The sequence below is a fragment of the Gavialis gangeticus genome, unplaced genomic scaffold (genome assembly GCF_001723915.1).
Source record: "Gavialis gangeticus isolate Ggan-Ray unplaced genomic scaffold, GavGan_comp1, whole genome shotgun sequence".
NCBI lineage: Eukaryota > Metazoa > Chordata > Crocodylia > Gavialidae > Gavialis > Gavialis gangeticus.
Window position 1 is genome coordinate 184670194 of NW_017728992.1, and position 23453 is coordinate 184693646.

Consider the following 23453-nt stretch of genomic DNA (forward strand, 5'->3'; position numbering starts at 1 on the left):
CCGAGGCTCGCAGCGCCTGGCGGTGTAGGCCGGGCCCCGGGGGCCGCCGCGGCCGCGGTCCCTGCTGGGCGCGAAGAGCGAGTCGTCAAAGCCGAAGCCAAGCGGCGGCTCCATCCCCCGGCCGGTCCTCCCGGCCCGCCGAGGCGAGGGGCAGAGCGTCGCGGCTGCCCGCCGGGGGCAGGAGCCAGGCGGAGGCCGAGGCCAGAAGGGCCCGTTCTTGACCATAGAGAGGGGAGGCAGCGGGAGCTAGAACGTCGCGCCGCGGAGCGCCCGCCACAACCATTTTGGATTGGGGCACGGCGGGGAAGGGTAGCCAGCCTAGCCCCGCCCCGAGCACGCTACCCGCCTCCTCCCCGGGGACTACCGCTCCCGGCACGCCCCGCGCTCGGCGCACTGCATACTGGGAACTGTAGTCCTCAGAGAGGGGTTTCAATCACGTGACTCCTCTTTGGGGGTGGGGCCAGAGCTGTGGGGGCCACCCAGGAAATGGAGCCATGTTTCCACCATAGGGGCGCAGGCAGTGACTGCAGAGCCCTGGTGCTTGGCGTGGTGTGTGCCCTCACGCTCATGTTGCTGCACCCCAGTGTCACCCTGGTGCAGAGCAGGAAAACCCCCGCGCTCCAGCGCACCCAGGACTGGGGAACGACCAGCCCGTGCCACCAGCCAGCGCTCGGCGGGAGAAGGAGCTTGGAGCTTGTGTCCAAGCTGCGGGAGCTGAGCACTGTTCCCTCCTGGGCTTGCCCAGCTCACACCGCCAGGGGAGCTGACGTTCCTTGGGCTCTTGACTCGTGCATTTCCTTCTCAAATTCACGAGCAAAGCCGCCTTGTCGTTTATTTCCTTTCGAAGGAATAAGAGGGTACCAATGTGAGCAAAAGGCTCTGGCAGTCGCAAGGAAACCACGCCTGCCTGGCGTTGCTAAATGCGCTCACAGGCTTAACAAGAGCACGTTGGTCAAAAACACGGTCCAGTCATCTCGCCTGCCGGTGCCACCCACTCGAAAATTGGGCGTTAGATTAGATGTAGTCTTACACAGAGTTTAGATGATGGATTGGATAGGCTGGTACTATCCGGAGCCAAGTGGCTGGATTAAATGACCTCCGGAGGTCCCGTCCATGCTGACTCCTCCCTGACTGGGTGTGCTGGGGTCAATCATAAAACTGATTAAAAAATAAGACTTCAAAATAAATTGTTGGGTTCTTCCACGCTTCCTCCTTGGGTTTCACATTCTTAAGCTCTGTCTCTGAATTGCAGGGGCTAGCAACTTTGTATTGTATGTAAATTAAGGCTTTCTTCAAAAAGCATGACTGTAAATGCTGAGGTTTAAAGAAAAATACCAAGTAATCTAGGATTGTTAACAAAAATGCAACAGTTGAGAACCGTGAACAAAAGTTGATGAATGCGTGTGCTGCAAAAACCTGCAATACTTAAATATATGCTCAACACTTCCACAAGCCTTTAAGCATGCACATGAGAAGTCTTATTGAAGCAAATGGGACTACTGTGAAATAAAGCATAATCTGTACATATTACATATACTCCCCTCTTAGCCATGTGTCATTTGGGTTTGTTATTTTTAAATCTTCATTGCGTTAATTTTCTTCAGACTAGAGGATTTCTAGGTCTCAACTTGATCCTCAAAGCAAACTCGAAGAAGTCATTTTTTAAATTACGAATGTTTCTGTCATCAAGTCAGTTTTAAACACGCACACCTACACTTTTATGCACAACATATTTCTAAATGCCTGTGTGATCTAGACAGACAAGGTTCTTTGGGTGAACCTGATATCTTTTATTAGACCAACTTAAATAGTTTGAGGGAAAAAATTAGTAAGTTTTCGGGTTTAAAAACTCTTCATCAGGCTGAAAAAGTCTCTGTATGATCTAGATATACTTGTCAAACATGCATAACTCCAGTCAATCAAGATGTTTTATCTCTTTATCTGTAGCATAAACCCTTTCATAATGTCAAGCATGAAAAAAAAAGTGAGATTGGCTTTGGGTTTTTTTCCATAGGAACTGCATTTTCTCTCTCTGAACACTGCTGTCAGGAGATTTTTCAAACTTCAAAAGTTCAGTATTGGTCTGTGACCAAGCATAAGAAGTGTCATGCCTTAAAGGTGAATTTGCCTGTAAAAGTGTGCGTGTGAATAGCAGGAGCTAAATCAGTAACATTTTGTCATCTACAGTTAGAGCAATTGAGGGAGTACTACAACGGAAGCTAGAAGAAAGGACTTTGGATTGAACTTCAGTATCATTGTTTCCTTTTCCTTAATACAGCAATATACGTGCCTTAGAAAGAGATGCCATATTTTTATAAGGTAAGAGGAAAAAAATACTTACCTAACAACTTTCCAGAATACAGTGAGTCTAAAACAACAGGTCACTTGCATCTGCACCTCTTCAAGATGAGGCTTGACAATCACCTGGCTGGGGTTGTCTGACCTCCGTCCTCTTTCCTGCCAGGGGCAGGGGGTTGGACACGACAATCCACTGGGTCCCTTCTGACTCTACAATCTGTTAATCTATGCATTTAACTTCCTGAAGCTTCTCAAAAATCTTCTTTGCTGTGGTCTTTATAAAGCTCTACAAATCACCTGCAGTTTTTACACAGAAAAGTCAAGCAGTTCCCCTTCATGAAATCATGTAAAAAGCAACACTTGCCCCAAAATCTAATATACAAAGTTTTAAGGTGAGTTTTCAGCATCCAGTGGTATCACTTTCCCTCTGTTGACAGTACCCTGCTGGAGATGCAGCATATGGCCACAAGGTTTTCTGGCTGTCCCCACACCATCTCCCTGAATGACTCGAGCTAGACTGACCCAAACACTGTTGCTGACATAGCCAACCCCACTGAAATAGATGTAGCTATGTTGGATTCTTAACAACCTCCTAGCCAACCTCACTCTGCCAGGACAACTTTGTCAAAAGCCAGGAGGGTTTATTATTCTTGTTATTATTTATATTATCATTGTTGTTATTATTGCCATGCCTGCATTCGGCAGCTAGGCCTCCTGGGCGTGGAGATCTGTCTGCATTGACTGAATGCACCAAGAGAGAAGAACATCTGCTTCCCCCTACTGGAAGATTAGCTGTGAACTTTGAATTCTGCCAACTTCTGCTCCCCAAGTACATTTTCACGTTGCTACTCCAGTTTTATCTTGGACCCCCTGGAACCCTCTTCTGCAAAGAAATGTTAGTGTGTGAGAGCACTTAATTCCTGCTCCCTTCAGGACTGGGGTTGCATTGCTACACAGTCTAACCCAACACACAGAGCACCGGAGTCCGGAAAGTCCAGTAAGAGCAAACAGCAAGAAGGAAAATGAGTAATCAAAGTGAAATGTGGAGCTAGCCCAAATTAAAACACAAAGTGCAGGATATTCCCCGGAGCAACTCCAAGAGCAGCCACTTGGCTGCCAACTTGGATTGCACAGTCCTCCAGAGTTCAGGGTTTGAGCCACGTTTGCCTCCAAGGATACCAGCGTGGTCTGCAAATTACCCATTTTGCAATGCAGAAATCCTGTCAGTTCACAGAGAACTCCTTTGTCTGGGAAATGATAGCACAGCAGTAATTCCCGAGCACCACGTAGGGGGCCTCACAGCTGTCTGCACTACTTGAGTCGGGGCCTTGAGTCATAAGTCTGGGACAGAACAGCCTGTTTTCCCTCTTCCACCGGCAGGCACTTTAAAGGTTTCTGGAGGACTAATGACAGCCGTAGGAAAGGACAGCTTCTGGGGTTCCTTCCAATTTCACCCATCAGTGGCCAACCACCGGTGTGACTCCACAAGGACAGCCCCAAGACCTTGTCTACACTAACCTCAGTTGAGTTCTGGGGCGGGCAGCCACAGCCACCATTGCCAAGCCAGTAGAGCATCTGCACCAACCACTTGTTTGTGGCAGCTCTGTATGGTCTCCTTGCGGCAGCTGTGCCGCCCAAGTGCACTCTGGGGAAAACAGTGCTCTAGCATCTACCTCAGGAAAGGGGAGCAAAGAAACCAACGTCCTAAGCTTCCTGGAAAAATAAGACAATGTGGACACTAACACCCGAGGCGGAAGGGAGGGATCAGTCAAAAGACCCTGCAAGAAGAATGAATACTGAATAGCAGCATTGCAGAAGTCTATGGCGGGCCGGGTTCAGAATTGAACAAGGATCTGCGCCTGGGTAAAACACAGATCTTGTTTCTCTCGTCCTGGCTGTCCAGTGTGGAGGGTTTGGCTTTATCAAACCATCCTATTTCAAGGGTCCTGAAAAGCAAAAAATAAAGGGGAAAACATATTAGCAGGGGATTATGCAAAAGAAAGCTTAAGAAGTGCTACTGCAGACGGAAGAAGCCAGAATCATTATAGGAAATCCTTATGTGGATTGGTGAAGAGCAGCTATCTACAAAATGCAGTTCATTTTCCCAGTCCGCCTTAAAGCACGATAGCCCCTCAGACCCGCTGTCAGCCACATTAACTAGGTCATAATCCTTCTCCCTCGGGCCTCACAAAACCCAATAAAGTCATCCTTACCTAAAGAGTGCACTAAACACAGATGGTTTCAGCTGCTAATGTGCTTTGCAGCTATTTTCTGTCTACTGAGATAAATGGCGAACAAACTAAACACACCCCTGGGTTCAACTATCTGAATGAGAACATGATTGAAAAGAGAGAAAAAAAAAACAACTTATTGGAAGGAGAGTCTACAGAGATCAGCCACCTACGAGCACCAGTTTTTGTGCACAAGGCTTCTGCACCAGCATGAATCAGAGCTCTGAGCAGCTTCGTTCAACCACAGGTCCAACAAATACAAATGATTGCTCAGGGTGAAAGCTGTCTAGGACTGCTGTGTTGAATCACTGTCTTTGGGCAAGTACTTTACCTCAAAGGCCTGTTCCCTTTGCTGAAAAGCTTTTCATACCCACTGAGAGTATGTCCAGCTGGAGATGGATTAAAAACGAACTTTGGTAGTGACTCGGAGCGTCTTCTTTTGGGATGTGGAGTCCTTTCGAGGTAGCCAAGCTGGGGCAACTTTAAACCTAAGCTGTAGCCACTTTCACTGAACTAGACTGTCTTTTCTGCTACATTGGCTTTGCTTCCTCTCTTTAAAGGACACAATTAAACATCAATCTAGACAGTTAAAAACTTAAGGTAAAAGTAGTTCAGGGCATTGTACTCGCCCCTGGGTCACCATAACAGCTTTTGTGGTTTTGCAGTCCGTTCCCCTATGTGTAGGGGGAAATGGGCTAGCACAAGGGAGACAATTAAACTGGCTGCGTGTGTTATTCTCCACTGCTTTGAGCCATGTACAGTTATTTACAGTGATGGAAAGCAAAGTATAAAATGCTGCCACAACTGGAGTACAATGTTTTAGACTCATCTTGCATAATGATAACACGAGATGCAAAGCAAAAATGGAGTGCTGTTAAATGTACAAAAGGGAACAAAACACAGAAATAAATCGTGGCTTTTCTCTCATCCGTTTTCTTTCCAGGGTCTTAGGGGGTCACTTACAGCAGTAGGTAAAAAAAATACGTATCAGTTGGCATTGGGATTTGTAAATTGATTTAAGGGGAAGTTCAGCAACCAGCGAATGTCACAAGACCTCCCTTAGGCCCAGGTTTGACACCAATAGGATTCATGTGTGTGCGGGATCAGAATCCTACCAGGTTGTGTTTTCAAGTCCATCTTTAACGTATCCTCTTAAAGGTCCCACATGTATTTTGACCTCGTTTTATTAGACCATCTCTGTTAAGCATCCTCTTTTGTCAGTCTCTTAAGACAGGCTTCACTGTAATTCTTTTTATAATTCTTTGATTTTCATTTAAGAAAATAGAAAATCACTAAAGAGAATTACTACTGAATGCTGACCTTTATTATGCACTCAAAGACACAAATCAACTGGGTGAGACAGTTTTTTTTTTTTTGTCTCTTTTGCTGTCAAATAAATATTTTAAGCTAGCAAACATCAGATCAGCATTAAGCATTGAGCCTGTGAGGAAAGACACACTAAGTTTTATTTACATCTCTAGATGAGTCAAACATTATTGCAATGGAAACAGATCATATAAATATATTTATACGGCTTCATTTTACAATCTCTGAAGCACAACAAATCGGTTCAACAATTGAAAATGTTAAGAAACTGTTGTCAAATAGACTGAAGACCATAGTCAGCCATGCTTTAAAAAAAAACTTTTAACATTACACTACAGAGTGCTGTGTGGAATAGAAAAATAAAGAAGTGCACTTAATTTCTGAGAATTTTGCATTGTTGAAAAATAGTAGCTGACAGCAATATGAAAACCAAATGGAAAAAAAATCCAACCCACAAAGCCAGCTGGTCTGTTATGAAAATATCAACGAAACTACAGCAGTTTGGAATCACTAATAAGGCTAAAATTAAAACAAAAAATGTAATTGTTTATAAAAAAGGAAAGCAGCATGCATATCCAAAGGCTCTTCAGGAACTCTTGCACCAGCTGACAAGCACTCAAGAACAAGCATTTTTACACAGTAACTTTCCATGAACTGTGCAAAACATTTGGGCTGAACAACAGGTGTCCAAGACCTCCTGTGCCTGTTCTACAGGGATTTGTACTGGCATAGCTATTTCAGGCCGTGTGAGGGTTTTTCTTACATGAAACAACTCATATTGTGGATGCAGTTTTATTGGTAAAAAGGTGCCTTGAACTGGAATAGCTTCTTTCCTTCTCCCAGCAGGAATGATTATATTGCTCTGAAGCACCTTTATGCAAATATAGCTGGGCCCACATTAGGGAGTTGACCCACTTTCATTATACTGGTAAGAGGTGCAACTTCTGTGCTTAGGCAAGCTTGATCAGACAACCCCAGAGCTCACACTGACTCCAACTGGGAGGTTGAATGAGCGCAAGGCAAGCAGGCTTTGCCCTAGAGCTATTTGTACATGAGCGGAGCCTGAAATGGAAAATGCTCATTTCTCTAAAGGAAAAAGCACATTTGAAAAACACTCCTGTAATCACAAAGAGGGTGATACAGCAAGGAGTTGTGTTCAATTGCTAATGCCTTTCACAAGGAACTGGGATGCCTAAGTTCTCTCTGTGCTCCAAAATAATTTTGTAATAAAATGCGAGAGCATCTGCCTTAATAAAAAAAATGTCCAGGAACATTCAGGCCTGCTGATATGACAAAGGAGCAAATGTCGAACAGTTTCAGTAACCTGCAAGTGAAGAGCTAACCTTTAACTGGCTGCTTAACCAGTCCAGCCTTCCAAATTTGCGACATCTTGTAAACGAGTGAAATTCAATTTAGTGAAGAGGGGGACCCATGCTAGTGAAAGGGCTGGACTGCCACATGCTTATACAAATACATTTCCTGATTTCCATAGATCCTTTAAAAACACGCACACTCAGTATGGAGATCTTTATTCCATTATTTTTGTTCCAAATTTTTGGTACAAAGTTTATTTTTTTAGAAGTTCCTTCAGTGTTGTCTCTTCTGCCAACTTCTTTCAGGCTTTTATTTCCTTCTCTGTGTTATTTTCTTTATCTCTTGAAGCAAAAGCAAAAAAGCTTCTACTGAAAGCAATCATGGCAATATTACAAATATTTTTAACAGCAGCATCCATTCATGTCTTCTCAAAAAAAAAAAAAAAAATCTAAAGACAGAATTCATACCACAACCAAAAGTTTAGGTCTGTAATATTGAGACATATGCTGCATTCCCAGGGAAGTGTAAGTTGTACAATATTATGCACAACAACCTTCAAAGCTTGTGCACAGCCTGATAAATAAGACACAGAAATATCAGTTATGTTTACTGTTTCTAAGAACTTTTACTCTGTAAAATGTTTGGTCACTCAAAGCTATAAGCTTAATCACATATCAAAGAACACAGGCAATAAAGCCCATCTTACTAGAACATACAGTATTAAGCCAGACAAAATATAAGAGGACAAAAATCTAGTGGTCACTGAAGCCCCTTCAAAAAAGGTCTAAACAGAAAGTTTCCATCATGTATTAGAATAAAAATGTGCTGTATTAAAATCTGGATTTTTTTTTTTACAAGTTGTCTTTTAATCAGTCTTCTATTTACAGTGCAGAACTCCTGCCAACTGCAGTAGTTTCACTTTGGCACAACACTAAGTTCCAATCCTTTTGAGTATTCAATCCTGTGTGTGTCCAAAAATGTTCTTGGTTTCACGAAAGATTAGGCCCATTCACAGTAAACCAGATATCTTGAACTTTTCAAGAATTGCTTCCCCTTCGCCTCTTGGGCAGCTACAAAGGAAAGACACCATAAGCTACTATATCACTCAAGAGAAACCCTTCATTCTACAAACACAATTACTTCCTTTGACATCGTAGACATATATCACATGGGATTGCTTCAGACTGTTCGCCTCTTGAAACCTTGCTGATATTTAACTAATCCCTTTCTTTATATTTTAAATACACTACAATGCATTAACTTAAGTGCATTTCACATGTCAAATGAGACACTTAAATATATTGCAGTTACGGAAAAATGCAAAGCTCCATCACTTATGTAAACTAGACAGATACCTGGTATCTCTCCTGTGCGCATGAAGAGCAGCATCCAGTGCAGTGTATACGATATGCAATATAATATAATATAATATTATATAATAATATAATATGCCTTTGCAGCACAGGCAATTTGCTTTTAGTATTTTATTACACAAGCTACAAATACGCCCATATTAGCCTACTAGATACAATCGGAAACAATTTCATAAACTGGGACTAGGGGAGAATGCTATTATGAATTCATAATGTTGCAGTCTTATTTTGTCACACCATAGATGATGACCTTACAATATGAAATTTCGTATTATTTTAGTAGCTGACATAGGGGAAATGTTTCTTAGAATACATCTGATCTTGAAGTGTGCAAGGAAACATTTTGATCAGAGGCAAATATTAGACCACAATTTTACATTACTGTGCTGCGATAGACAAAATCCTACATGTAGCACCTTTCATCCTAAAATGCTTTACCAACTAAAATTGAAACAGAAGCCGGAGTAGTCTAATCAGGAATCATTTCATCCACTTATGTAACAAAATATGGGAGTAGTTCGACAGGACAAAATACCACAGAGCAGCGTGGGACAGAAAAAGAAAACAAATACCTTATCCAATCACTGCAAGGGGGGTTCAGGAAGACAAAAAGCAATGATTGACGCTAGAATTTGGTCAGGCATTAGGGTTCAATTCACTCCAAACTGATAAAAAAAAGTGCCAAAGAATCTTTAATGGCCACTCTGCATCCTTGAGAATTTCATTTCAGACCAAACTGCCAAACGTTTGTACCCAAATGGAGTACCGAGTCCTCTGCTGGTCTTTTCCCATCTCTAGTTTCTATGATCCTCCCATTTTGAACAACTTCCAATATATTTATTGATCTCTTGCATCACTATTATTAGTATTTCTTGTAGTATCTCACGTTTATAAGACCTGCCATATTTGAACAACTTCCAGTATATTTGTTGAACTTTATTGATCTCTTTAATAAAGCCCAATTAAAGCCAGAACAGTCAATATTATTTCACTAAAGCTCCCTGCTTTTAAGTTTCTAGATGAGGGCTTAGATATTAGCAAGATGGCAGCTTGGATATTTGCCTTTTCTCACTGGGAGATATTATGAGTATATACAGATATGGTGGTGGAGTCGGATGGCTGACCCCAGCCAGCCTATTTTGTTCTGAAAGAACAAGAAATGTTTTATTGTTTTGGCTATGAAGGAAAGTGGATTTCTACTGGAGAGTGGAAAAGCAAACTTCTCCCAAACTTCCCTTTTCAAAGGGCTTACGATCAGACAGGTCCATCCTGATTGCCAAGGAAGGCTGGATTGAACCCCCTCTCACCAGCACTCCTGAGACAAGTTATTCTAAAGATATCAAATGCTTTCGAATGAAGTGAGCTGCTTCCAGAGTACTCCAGGGATTCCCCCATCAAGCAGCACAGTGGACCACCAGCTCACCGTGGCATCAATTCCTATCTTTTACTGTATGTCTTTCTCCATTCTGGCCTCGAAACTTCTTTTTCTCGCATCAGCTGAGTTTCAAAAGCAGGAGTAACTAGCATAATCGAATCAGATATTCTTGGCAGGAGCAGAAGAGGAAAAGAAAGGAGGAAATGTTAGTTGTGCATTTGTTCCCTCCCATTCAAATCCCAGGTGAATTCTAAAGCAATGGCTCTTAATCTTTCTCATGGACAAATCCACTCGTTACCCATGCTAAAGTTTTTGGTTGCATCAAGTAATTTTCTATCTCCCATTCAAAAGCTTTAAAGCTGATACACAGAGCCTAGGTGACTTAAGAGGTTAACAGTTCAACCTCATCAGAGGCAGAGAAAGTACATGTGAAGGGGCTTTGTCTACATCTGGAAAATTTCCAGAATAACTACTCCACAATCATTATTCATAACAATTATTTGAATATAAGCCCCATGTGGACACTCTGCTCCAGAACAAGAATTGCTTTTTTCGCATATAGCTTAATCCAAGGGGATAATTATTTCAGAAGAGCTATTTTTGTAAATTTATTAGCGTAGATAGGCTGTGAAAGCAAGGCAGCAGCAATGTATTGTAGATTTGAACAGTGGGATTCTGGAGCCACTGCTGTAAAGTACAGCATGTTTCCTGCTTCGCACCAGTCTTTGCGACAAGTACAGGTAGCAACTGAAGCAATTCCAGACAATCCTGCAGTGCCAGCAAAATATCGACACAACTGAGACAAATTCTCACGCTGGCTGTGTGAGATCATAGAAGCCTCCATGAAAACAAGCATCAATAATCAGTGCAAATGTACAACTGCTGCACAGAGTAAAAGAAACTGGTAATTATTTCTTTTTAAAAAAGCACATGAGCGAATAGGGCCAGTTATAACCAGTGCTCAGAGTACTGTACACAGCTCCTAGGAAATATGTAGTAAATCTATCCAGCATTTTATCATCACATTCAGCTCCAGCTGGTTCATAATTCTCCTTTGTCTTTAATAAAAGTTGTGGATTTTCAGCATCTTTCAAAATTAGTTCCACAGTATTTGGTTTGTTTTAAATTTTGAAGAATACAAAGAGATGATGGTACTCAGCTGGTTACGCTTGGAGCTACGCTGGAGTCAATGAAGCTACGTCATGTAGGCCAGCTGAGAATGGGCATGTCTACACGATCATTTAATATAGTACTTGCTTAATGAAGTACCAAATGCGCAGTAACTTGCACTACTGTGCAGTAGCACCGGTGCACGTTTTTTTAACGCTTACTGCGCATTTGCCCAGTAACACTGTGCACTAGTGTATTACCATGGTTTTTGACTGGCAGGCTACTGCGCAGTGTTATTAGGCTACTGTGCAGTAAGTGTCTCATGTAGCTGCGCCCAATGTGGCTAAGGTGTTAGATGCCATCTTTCAAACTTTATATAGAAAGGATGTCATCGCAGTGCATTTATCCTGATACACCATCTATTCCCCCTCCACCTTCTCCTTCTTTCACACATGCCAATTACCAGTGTTGCATAGGCAGCATTATTTAAGAGAACACACCAAAGTAGTGTGGAGAATTTGGTTACCTTATATTCTTATTCCTGGGCTTTTTTCTTAGAAGTTAGTTTAAATACTAGCCTAAAATTGATTTCAGCAAAACAGGATACCTTTATTTTAACAGTATCTTTTTTGAAAGAAAACGTTAAACTCTAACATATCCCTAATTATTTAGACCAGTCCAGACTTTGTTCACCAGAAACGCATTTCCGAGAAATTTTAGGATTTGTTTTAATATTCTTGGAAACTTAAAAATAGCATCTCTCCCCCTACTGGTTTTGCTCCTTCCCACTTGGCAAACACTGATTTTTGACTTTGTATTCCCAACAGATCTTCAAATTAGCATAAGGAATACACACAGGTGTGGCGCTATAATATACACACACACACACACACACACTCTAGCTTCTTCAACAGCTTTAACAGCCTCATCCATATCAGCCTTAGCTAGACAATGTTATTTATTAATTCAGGCATTTTTAGCAGCCAAAGCCCAAAAAGATCTGGCCAGATTCTTCTCTTTTCTACATCAGTGTACATTCAGAATCACTAAGGTAGAACTAGACAACATTGAACAGGACAAGGCAGATGTAACTACCTACTACATAAATTAAATTTTATCAAAGAGCCCAAGTGTGAATGTGGCAAAATCCAAATTATAGCACACATCATGCAGGAATGCCCTATTTATCATTTTAATGGTTGCTTTGAAGACCTGCACCAAGCTACTTATGATGCCTTGCAATGGATATCAAATCTAATACCGTCACTCTAGTCTTATACCTCAGCGCCGTTGTTTATACGTCTTTTATAGGAAGTTTATAGCTTGTTCTTTCATTCGATTGCTGTATTCCATATGAATAAAATAATTCAGAATCACAGAAAACACTGCTGTGTCTCCCAGTTTTATCTGGTAAGTGCATTTCTTGATACTCCAGTTTGGTACTGAAATGTTCTAGTTTACATCACTACAATAACAGGCACCAACAAAAGACCAACTACATTGCTAGGTTTTTTGTGCTTCCCACTGGTCTTGCTGATTACAGTTCTAAAAGGCAGTGTAGAGCTGCACCTTAGACCAAATCAGAGATGTATAGTATAAGTTTTCATGAGGCCAAGCTCGTTTCATCAGATGCTGAATTTCTAAAGCCAACGGGTCGGTATTTCCGGAGTCAGACTGTGTCATGTGCTGAAAGGCATTCTGTCTTAACATCTGTCTGTAATCTTGAACGGAAAAGGAGAACACACTTGATAGCTGGCTTTGGACTTTCAGGACAGAATGTCCTCCTGAAGCTTAGTGAGCCCTTTACATTTGAGATCAAAGTGGCTGAGAAAATCATGAGAAAGGGGAAATTAGTTAGACACAAATTTAAAAAAAAGCAACTGATTGCAAGATATTTTCTCCCAGATTGAGATTTTTGTCCCCTTCCTTTTTTATTCTGATCTAGGCTTCAGACACACACACACACAGAGTATCTACTAAGGTCTCCTCAGCTTTAGAAGCTCACGGTATGAGAGGAATATGTTGGTCTTTGGTCACTTATCACTGTGAAAAAGAAAAGAGCTCCACGAGATCATGAGTTATAAACTGCTTTCGGACTGATTTATGCCAGATTTATGCCAGATTGCCCTGTCTTCCACAGGTCTGCAAAAGCATAATGGCCACTGGGAGAAGTCTAGTGGATGTATGAAGAGAAGATATACATTATCATAGGGGCAGTTTCTCTAAGATGCTAATGCCACCCAGCCAAAACGCAGACTGCATTGGCCAAGCTGAGCAGAAATGAAATGATTCAGCTTCTTCCCTTGATGGTAAAATTTAATGACTCTTCTTCTCCCTGCAGAATCACAGGAAGGTGGTGGTAGAAACACGGCTGCTGGTCCTCAGAGTAAATATTCCTTGAATGAAAGGTACCTTCCTGAGCTGGCTTTAGTGACCCAGTTTTTGAGCTGGTTCTTCAGACACTGGCAATACTTCATTTTCTTGGGCTCAGAGGGCAAATTTTTTGAGAAACTGGGTGCCTCTACACGTGCAATTAATACAATGTGATTAACTCCAGAGCAGTTTGCACTGAAGTACACTGCTCCAGGGTGCAGCAGCTACATATGCCCAGGACTGTAGCACTTTGAGCTAGGGTGGAGCAGTTCTGGGTTGGCAGGAGGCTTGGGAGTTCAGCCCCAGGCTCTGGGTGGTGGCAGTGGGTGGCAGAGAGGCTGGCTGGGACACGAGAGTGTCAGAACTGTGGAGTCATGTGGCTGACCCCTCGAGCCTGCCAGCCCAGGGTGCCCCCCCAGTTCGAAGTGCTGCTGTCCCAGTCACTGTCTACACGTGTGCTGCAGTGCAGTAAATGACATCAGTTAATGTACTGTGCCCTAATATCAGTGCACGTGTAGACGGTGATGCTTTACTGCAGAGCTAATTAATCAACTCCATAATAAAGTGCAGGAATAGATGCACCTGCAGATACTTAATGTTCAGCAAGTGTTCCCTACCAGATAAAGTCATTTCTACAGTTTAGTCCAGGTAGGTCAAACTTGAGAGTTTTAAAATGAGAGTATTTGACAGTGTAGTTTTACTGCCCTACATAGTCATAAAAGTAATTAGCAAATTGATGCGCTGAATCCATTAGGATGACATTAAGTTGCTCACAAATCATTTGACTGGGCTACAACTGAAGAAGAAAAATGGTGCATATCATTCCCAACACCCAAAGGCTAAAGAGCCAGTAGCAGCTATATTTTAATTTTCTATAGTAATTAAATTATTACAGCACTGCCACACCTCCTTTAAAAATACAAGTTGTTCTTCCTACCAGTCAACTATGGAGATGCTTTTAGTCTCTGTATCTGTTATGATTCTGAGCAGTTTAATCTCTGTAAACTGATTCTGAACAGCTTTTTAGGGAACTTTCCTAACTAGCTTCCTATATTTTTGTTTTTTAAATGCAGCATTTGATTTCAAGGGTGTTTTGGCTAGAAATAAGTACATTTTTCTTACCATTTTCTGACAGGAATAAATATATAAGCCAAAAGGAAAAACAAGGATGTAATGGATTGTATCAAGTCTGCAAGGTATTCAAATTAAATGGATGGATTTCTAAATGTACTGATTAAGTTTAATGGAAAGCATTAAATAGCTCTATATTTAAATGTGCTCAGCTCAGGATAACCAACAGGACATTTTCAGTAAGAGTTCTGTAAACCCCAAACACTCTGAGGACATGACAGAGATATCCATTTTTCCTAGTTTCCTAAAACCAAGGAAATCTCACCCCTGGCTTTATTGGTTCCTTTGTGCCACTTTTCCCCTTCTTTTGCTTCTGAATTCTTTCCTTTAAAAATAAAACCCCAAGCCCTGAAGCCTTGAAGGTGAAGCGAGGTTTGCAAAAAGACATCTTAGGTTTTTGTATTTTCCTCCTCCAAGAGTGGGTAATGTTCTACAACAATGGGAACTGCATCTGCGTTTTTGGACTTAAATGTAAGGCAGCTAAATATTTCTAAGGAGTCACGTAAAGGATGGACCCACGGTAGTGATGTGGAGGAAGAGGAGCTGAATTTGGGTTGATTTTAGAACCCCAAATCCTGGGCAGCATCGAGCATGTCCATCTCTGCTAGCCAGGAAGGAAACATTTGGTGGCTGCACAGGTAGCATCTTGTCTGCTCTCTGAGGCGGAGGAAAAATGCTAAGCAGGTGTTCACTAAAACTGAAGGCCATTACAATTACTTGGCTCTTCACAATAATGTCAAATTCATGGATTTTTGGCCCCAAGCCCCAAACTTACATGTCAATCTGATTTTGAGAGTTTACGCTTAACATGTCGGGGGGGTTCCCAAGTGTCACTATCATCTGTTTCTTCCTCGTCTTCCTGATCCTCCAGCATTTCATCTTCCTCCTCATTCTCCTCAAAGAGCTCTATGCCTAGCTCTGATCGTCTTTGTCTTTCCGCAAACCATTCTCTGACCTGCTCATACCCCATGTGTGATTTGGCTACCAGTTCATCCAGATCTTGCTCATTAAGGAATTTGTGCTTCATGTAATAATCCTTAAGGATGGCTGTTCCAGTTTTAAACTTTATGATGGACAATCCTCGGTCCCAGCTGTTCAGCCTTTTGCTTCCTCGGGGCCGTCCGCGAGGCCTCCCCCTTCCCCTTCCTTTTGGTCTTCCTCTCCCCCTCTTTCTGACAAAGCATTGCCCATTCAGGCTATTTGCATTGGCACTCTGGTAGTAATAGTACCACTTCAAACCACCGTTTTTCCAGGCATAGCGAGTGTCTCCGAACCAACTAACAATTTCTGATCTAGGAAGTCCAGTTTCTTCTGCCAGCTTGTCATATTCTTGTGGGGATGGCCACTGAGTACGGACAAATGAGCTTTTCAGTATGTGTAACTGCTCCGGTGATTTTTTACCTATCTTGCTTGAAGCAGCAGCCCCTGATTTTGACCCTGCAGATCCATCTCCCAGAGAGGTTTCTCCAGCCTCCTCTTTTGAGCTGCTTGCCGTGCTCTCATTCAAATCACCTACCTCTTCCTTTAAGGCATCTGATTTCCTTCTCTCTGTAAACCAGGAATCAATCTCCCTCCTGGTCAGTTTGGTTTGTGCTCTTAACCGATTCATCTCTTCATCTGTGAGGACAGGGCTGTTGAGAAAACTGGCTTGGAGGACTTGTAACTGCTCATCAGTCTTTTCTTTGAACTTCTGCGGGGTGAAATCTGGGAAGGCGTTCCACGACTGCTTGCTCTGTGGAGCGACTGCCGTGGGCGACTCATTTGTTTCATCACTTGAGTCAATAACGATGGTGGCACAGGAATCGCTGTTGAGATGAATGCCATGATTATTCTTTGAGTTTCTCTGGTTGTAACGTGTGTCACTGAACCACTTTTTGATCTCTCCTTTAGTCAAGCCTGTTATTTTCATAAGCCTAATAATCTCTGAATCATGAGGAAACTGATTTTTAAGGTAGCTGACTTTCAATTCTGCCAGCTGTTCTTTTGTTTTTTTTGCACGGATGCCAAATGAATCAGGATTAACTAATGTGTTTTCATTTTTGATGGGCTGAGGGGCTGGAATGGCAGCTATTTGCTTGCTTTCTGCCATAGGCTGGGCAGTATGGATTTGGCTCTTCTGTAGCTGTGTTTGATTTGGGACTCCTGCTACTGTCAAAGCTATAGGGGCTGTTACTGGTAATGTATTTGCACCTGCAACTTGAGTGAGGACAAGACCTGGCTGACCGACAATTTGGCATGTCTGCAAGATGGATGGCAAACCATTGCTAGCTGCTGAAATGTGTGCTGGGATGACTGTAATTGTCTGTGGTACAGTATGCACAGTGCCATTGAATTGCTTCCTTCTTGCTTCCTCCACTTCCTCTGGCGTCCAACTCACACCATGCTTCAGACGTTGGGCAGAAAACCATATTTTAATCTGTTCCTCAGTATATTTAGCTTGAGCAGAAAGAACAGTGATTTCTGACATGGTTGGGTAGGGAAATTTGTTGTAGGTGTTGAGCAAGAGCGGATTGTTATCCAAAGCAGTGTTGTAGGTTGGAATGCTATTGACGGGGATTAAGACTTTTGGAATCAAGTTGGAGTTCTGCTGAGCTGTGACAGCCGTTATTACCTGTGCCACCCCTGGAGGAATTACTGGGGCTGGGGTAACTATTGTGCTAGTTGTATCTGCTGTATTGCAAGCAGCTGGGTTGCCTGTTTTAGACTCAGGAGCTGCTGATGGTGGGTTTTCTACTACTTCCTCGCAGTCCGGCTCATTTTCCGTTTCCTTTTCTTCACCAGCAATGTCTTCAACTACATTGTGAAAAACTGCAATTCGTTTAGTCTCTGCTTTATTTTTCATCATTTTCATAATTGGAGTTTTGCTAATGGAGATTCCCGATGAGGAGACCTCCGAGGCATTGGGTTGCTCCGTATTCTCCTCTTTCACAAAACTCCCGTCAAAAGTGAGATCGTTCACTGTTTGCTCAAAGATTGTCTGGTTGTTACGTTTCACCATGGTCAATTTAAAATTCTCTTCTCCAGGGTGGTATTTCAAATTATGCTCTGAAAGAGCATCATACCTTTTGGTAAGAAAATTGCATTCCACACAAACATAGGAAGAATTTAAAACTACATTGGGATGTTCTGAATCCACATGAAAAGTAAACATATTTAGATCTGGTGTCTGAAATGTACAATATTTACATTCATAGCCACCTTCAACTTTTTTATTTTGCTGATTGTCTGAATCCGTGTGTTCATGAACGTCTTCATCACTTGATATACTCTCTGCTGTGGGGTTCTCTGCTGGCGTAAGCAGAGTAAGTCCTTCATCCAAGTCTGATATCATTTCTAGGTCTGGATCCTGCTCGCTTGCCAGGACCATGCAAGGTGTAGTTGATTTTCTTTTACTTGCCATTCTGTCACGGTGAGGAAATGATACTGACTGGCTGGATGCAGGCCTTAGCTTCAAGCTTTTCTTGTTTTATAATAATGGCTTTTGGTACTTCAAGTCAGTTCCTTAAATGTCTCAACATTTATCCCATTAGCAGCTTTTTTTTTAGTGCAATCAGATAAAAAAACTTATAGTCAAAGGATGAAACGTTGAGTCACACCTTAAAGTCCACATCCGCCACCTAGAGTAAAGAAGAAATAACATCTTTATTATATCATAAAGTGAGTACTTTTTAACGTATTGGCAGTCACCAATAGAAAAAACTGGCTCTAACAGTAATTTAACAACCGTAGTCTTGATCCTACCACTCTTGCACACCCCCCTGAAGTCCACAGACCTATCTGGGTAAGGTTCTAGTCAGCAGAAGACAGGCAGGCAAAATTAGGACACCTTGTATCTACAATCTTGAAGTTTTTTTACTGTGCATCAGGGTAGCTGAAGGATATAAAACATGAGATGGTGTCCAGATGGAAACTTCCCAACTACCTTCTTTCTTCAAATGTTTCTGAGTACAAGGCTAACATCAGTTGCCCTAAGATACTCTTAGACCCGCTCTGTTATAGGTTGTTCTATCTAAATCACAGTTAGGGCCTGGTTTAAATTATGGGCCCAGCTCACTAGTATCATGGCTCGATCGTGGCAGGGGCTGCCATTTTTGCCCCTAGATTGTGGGCCTCCCCCCCAAATGAGCATGCCACGATACTAGTTATTGGGCCAGTGCGGGGGGAGAAGGCAAACTCACTTGGCAGCGTGGCTGGTACCTGGCAGACCCCAGCCTGGCTGAACTTGGCTGGGCTGGGGCCCCTGCATGCAAGCAAGGTAGGGTTGGGGGCTGGAAGGTGGGTAGCACTGCTTGCATGCAGGGGCCCCCCGCCTGGCTGAACTTGCCCGGCATCGCAGTGGTGGTGGCCTGGCAGTGCCCACAGCCAGAAAAGGCTTGTGAGGCAGGTGTGGAAGGGGGCTGGAACATGGACGGCATCGCTCATATGCAGGGTGCTGCTGCCCCCCAGCCTTGCTCGCTACTGCTCCCATCCCTACCCTCAGCTCCACTCAACATGCAGGAACCCCACTGGAGCAGCGCAGAGCACTTCCCTCCCACTGCCCACCTGGTGATGCACAACCACTGCTGCCACTGGTTGGGGTGGGTGGGGACAGGGGCTGGGTGCTGCAAAGCAGCACGGGCCCCCACAGCTCCATCTTTTTGCAAGGAAATGCCACATAATATGGCCTCAGGAAGCAGCCATATCATGGTATTTCCTTGCAAGTCACATTTTGCGTGAAAATCACTCCATTTTGTGATTTTCATGAAAATGCAAAATCCCAATATAAACCAGGCCCTAATCATAGTAGCTTCCTTGAGCTGCTCTAGTGGCCATAGTGCTGCTTGCCTTGCTATGTTTCTACCCCTAACACTACCTTCTTGCCCTCAACATACTCTTATGCCAGATTACTGGGGGTCTTTAGAAGCCAGTCTTACTATGGTGGTTTTCTACTGCCTAAGTTATGGATGACCCTGAAAATGGGACTTTTAATGTATATCTATACCATGTTTAACTTCTGTCAAGACTGCCTGTCCCCACTCACATGCACCAAGCTCAAAAATGCAGAAGTGAAATTGCTCTGGGGCATGTCTTGAAGCTGCTCACAAGCTTGCTGAAAACAGAGGTCTTGAGAGCAACTGGGTTTTTTCCATGATTCTGGCAGTGAGGGGGTGTGGATCTTGCCCTCCGTCCCAGTTTTCCATGTATCACATGCTCCAATCTGGGATTGGGAAACCCTGTTCCAGAACAGTGCCAGTGAACGACTGGCACATGCTGATTAAATTACATCTGTGTGCACTATTGCAGCCACTGCTGGGAACACAGTTCAGACGAAGAAGCTGAAAAAGCAAAGGAATGCTAACCAAAATAAGGTGCATCAGACAGAGATCCTTGTCGACTGCTCAGAAGAGGAAGAATGAACTAATAGAAAGAGATGAAAGATATCAGTAATTAGAGATACCAAATTATACAGGTTCACATCAATTCAGAAACTAATTTAATATATTCCTAAATGGATCTGAAGTGGAATGAGTTTCATCCTGTAGAGACCATGCTCAGGGTATAGGAAGAACCTCTGTGGAGAGTTACAGGCTCTGTAATTGTTTTCTCTTTGTTGAAATATAGTCAAATGTTAGTTTCTGCACAAGAAATTCCTGTACTACATCAATTTATAGCTAAGGAACTTGGGTTTGACCCTGGAACATGGTTGTTAGCTGTGTGCTCAATTGGACAATGCTTACTTAGCAGCAGTCCCTCTAGGCCGCGAGATGGGTTATAAAGAGAATAGCTTTTTTGCAGCTTCACTTAGAAGGACAGCTACATTTTCACTAATGTAATCTTTACATAATTCCCTACCTCAACAATACAAAAAGGAGGTGATGTTATTTTACTTTAGTATATATTCACATAGTTCCTTTCATGTTAATATTTTTAATATGTATCTTAGATATATCAAACATTAGTTTATTTACTGGGGTAGGGAAAAGGAAGGAGAAACAGACAAGCAAATATTTCTGAAAGATATTGCTATTACCAAGTAAGCATTACAGCATCGTATTCCAAAATATTTTTCCTAAATTTAGAAGCAAGATTTGAAATGTAAGAAATGGTTTGGGTTTTTTTAAAGATATAGTCTACACAGAGAAGGGGAAAAAAATGGCACTAGATTTTACCCATCGACTCTTACATGCAGATAAAATGAATGTAAGTATTGCTATGTGCATGTAAGCAGGACAGCTCCAGGGGAGTGTGGCAGGGCAGTTGCACCGACTTCAATTGTGTGGTACATACAGGCACACACCGTGAAGCAAGCAGCACACAGCCAAAGGGAGGTGTGCCCACACCCCCCTTGCTGCAATCCTGGATCTAGCTATGCAGGTGAGAGCTGACAGATAAGAGTTTTAGAAGCCCTCAGCACTTTGTCCTACTGTTCCTTTTAAAGTTGTTAGAAAAAAAAATCCTACTTACTATAGTAGGCTCAAATTAGGTCAGTGCTACACAATTTTGAAAATCCCACTTTAGCAGCTTAATTTGAATTTTAGGATGGTCAAACTGTCAATGCAGAGATTTAGGCTGATATACATGGGAGTAGTTTATATGGCCTAGAAATATTTATTCCTCCAATCCTAACACTTAGGCATGTGAGTAACTTTTGCATATGAACTATCCCATATAAACTCAGTCAGACTGATCACATGCATTAATGTTCTTTGGGTAAATGTGATATCTTTTATTAGACCAACTAAACAGTTGGAAACACCCAACAGCTTGCAAAGAACAATTTTCCCAACTATTTAGTTGGTCTAATAAAAGATATCCAAAGAACCTTGTCCGCCTATGTTCTTAGACCAACACAGCTATTACCAACAACCCTAAATGTTTGCAGAAAATGTAGCCAGTTACTGGACCTGCTGCTGGAGTACTCAGTACAGAGGAATATGAACTGAACATAGCCGGTCAACCTGATTATGGTTGGGCACCAAAGTTTCTGGGGTAATAACTTTCTTTTCTTAAAGGCAATCTGTCACCATCTTTTCCAGGATCTCTAAAAATTCTTTTTTATTACTTTTAATTTTTATTTGTCAGACATGAATGTTCTTTTGGTTAAAGTGCATGCAACATTATCTTCACACTAGGGTGCTTGTTAGTTTTTAAATTTTGATTCCCAGTTTCTATACCCCTTTTACCTGTGTGTATCTTTTCTCCTCCATTTTGGAGCACGTCAGCCCGAAAGGCCCATGCTACAAACAGTCCTTCCTGAAGCACCTGATTCTCTGCAGCACATTATTAGTATGGGTCAGATGCAAACATAGTGTAACTCCACTGATACAGGAACATAGGAAAGAATTCCCTGTTTTCTCCAGTATTTTTTATTCATGAATCCATGGGGCTGAAATGCATTGGTAGGTATATTTTGTTGGTGTCTAGAGGAGGGGTCGTGAACTTAAGAGTTTTTATCCTGCCATACAGACCAATAATTAACATCAGATGAAAACAAGCAAAATCTAGGTTCACCATTTAAAAAGCTGCGAGTCTTCTCTGATCTAGTCTGCCCTCACCTGCACATTTTGGAGAAGCTCAAACAGAGAAGATAAGTCAAATGCCAAGACTTTGTCTACACATACCTTGGGCAGCCAGTAGAAACTCTGGCAGCCGCTGCCCCCAGCCAGTCACCAGAGTGCTTGCATATCCACATGCCTCTGGCAGCTCCAGCTAGCAACATGGCAGGAGCTGTACCCCCCAAAATGGGAAGTGGACCTTGGGAAGGCACCAGCTGTTAGGAGTGCAATAGTGGGCAGACAGTGCAAGAGCGTCTACTTGCACATTCTACCAGCTGCCAGATGGCAGTGGACGCCTCACTTTGCTCAGCAAACCTGGTGGGACTCTGCTGCAGATGGCTCTGGATACACCTAATGTTTTGCTGGCAGAACTTCATAACATCAATGGGACCCACGTTCTTATCAGTGTGTGGCTGGGCACCTTTGGTGCCTGCCACTTTAAAAGGCTTGATCAGGCTGTGGAGCAGCCAGCAGGTGCAGTGCAGCCTAATGAGGCAGTCACATAACTGCAGGAGGGCTCCTGGATTGAAGCATGGAGCTGAGCAGCCTCAATATAAACCCAGGCCCTCAGAGCTGAGCTGGCAGCTGCTGGAGGGAGCCAGAACATTGCCAGCTGCTGCCCCCAGAACATCTGGAGGTCTATGGGGATGGAGGAGGTTCCTGGTCCTGGGGCATGACCTGAAACTACACTCTGCTGGGGAGGATGGTGTGGTGGGGCTGCCTATGGTGGGATGGTCCCTGGGAAATGCCACACCAGTTGCCTCCCTAGTGAAAGGTGAGTATGGGGTGCCTTAAAGCCTCAGCCCCCACAACCTTGTGGGTAACCCTGTAGCAGGGACAGGCAGGGTCCAGGCTCATCAACAGACACCTGAGACCTGAGTGGGCTGTACGCTGAGTTGGGGGCCCAGGTAGGTCAACAGAGTCCTGAAGCCCAAAGGGCATATGGCCCGGAAGCCCCATGGAGGGGGCGTAGTGGCCCCATGGAGGGGGCATAATAGTAGCCCCAGTAAGGGGGCAATGTGGTGGTCCCAGTAGGGGGACATGTGAGGAAACAGCTGAGCAGTAGACTGCATACAGTAGGGCCCATATGGAGGCCTGAAGAGCTGTGCATAGAACACGTAGAGTAGGGTCTGTACAGGTGGACCTGAAGGACTGCACAGGGGCTGTGTAGAGCAGTGTTTCTTAACCTTTTAAGTAACAAGTACCCCCTAACTTCTGAAAATTTTAATAAGTACCCCAACGCTCAATTTGCCAGGGGATTTTATATTTACAGACTAGTGTGTGTCATATGTTAGAAGAAGGGCTGTGTATATAAGGCTGTGATATGACAGATGTCTGATCTGGTGTGGGTAGGGTTGCCACCTTTTAGACCAGGGGTGCAGAACTC

General features: G+C 43.0%; 2 protein-coding genes across 6 annotated transcripts in view; both read right to left on the reverse strand.

The window, feature by feature from the left end:
• The window catches only part of CUNH8orf76 (chromosome unknown C8orf76 homolog), a 9190-nt gene extending 9006 nt beyond the window's left edge, over nt 1-184 (reverse strand). Inside the window, exon 1 of the mRNA XM_019528122.1 lies at nt 1-184. Within this exon, the coding sequence (XP_019383667.1) occupies nt 1-114 (114 nt within the window). The 5' untranslated portion in view covers nt 115-184.
• Nucleotides 185-5892: 5708 nt separating this feature from the next.
• Nucleotides 5893-23453, reverse strand: part of ZHX1 (zinc fingers and homeoboxes 1) — a 40846-nt gene continuing 23285 nt past the window's right edge. Inside the window, exons 3-5 of one of the 5 annotated variants that reach the window (XR_002099577.1) lie at nt 15307-18148; nt 9966-10085; nt 5893-8239 (exon numbers count right to left, since the gene is read on the reverse strand). Coding sequence is in view for 2 of the 5 variants with exons in the window: in XM_019528125.1 (XP_019383670.1) it covers nt 15310-17931 (2622 nt within the window). In the remaining 3 variants the exon portion in view is untranslated. Of the gene's footprint in view, nt 8240-9965; nt 10086-14796; nt 18149-19870; nt 19904-23453 lie in introns of those variants that run through there. The other 4 variants (XR_002099576.1, XM_019528125.1, XR_002099578.1 and 1 more) reach the window with 4 other exon arrangements.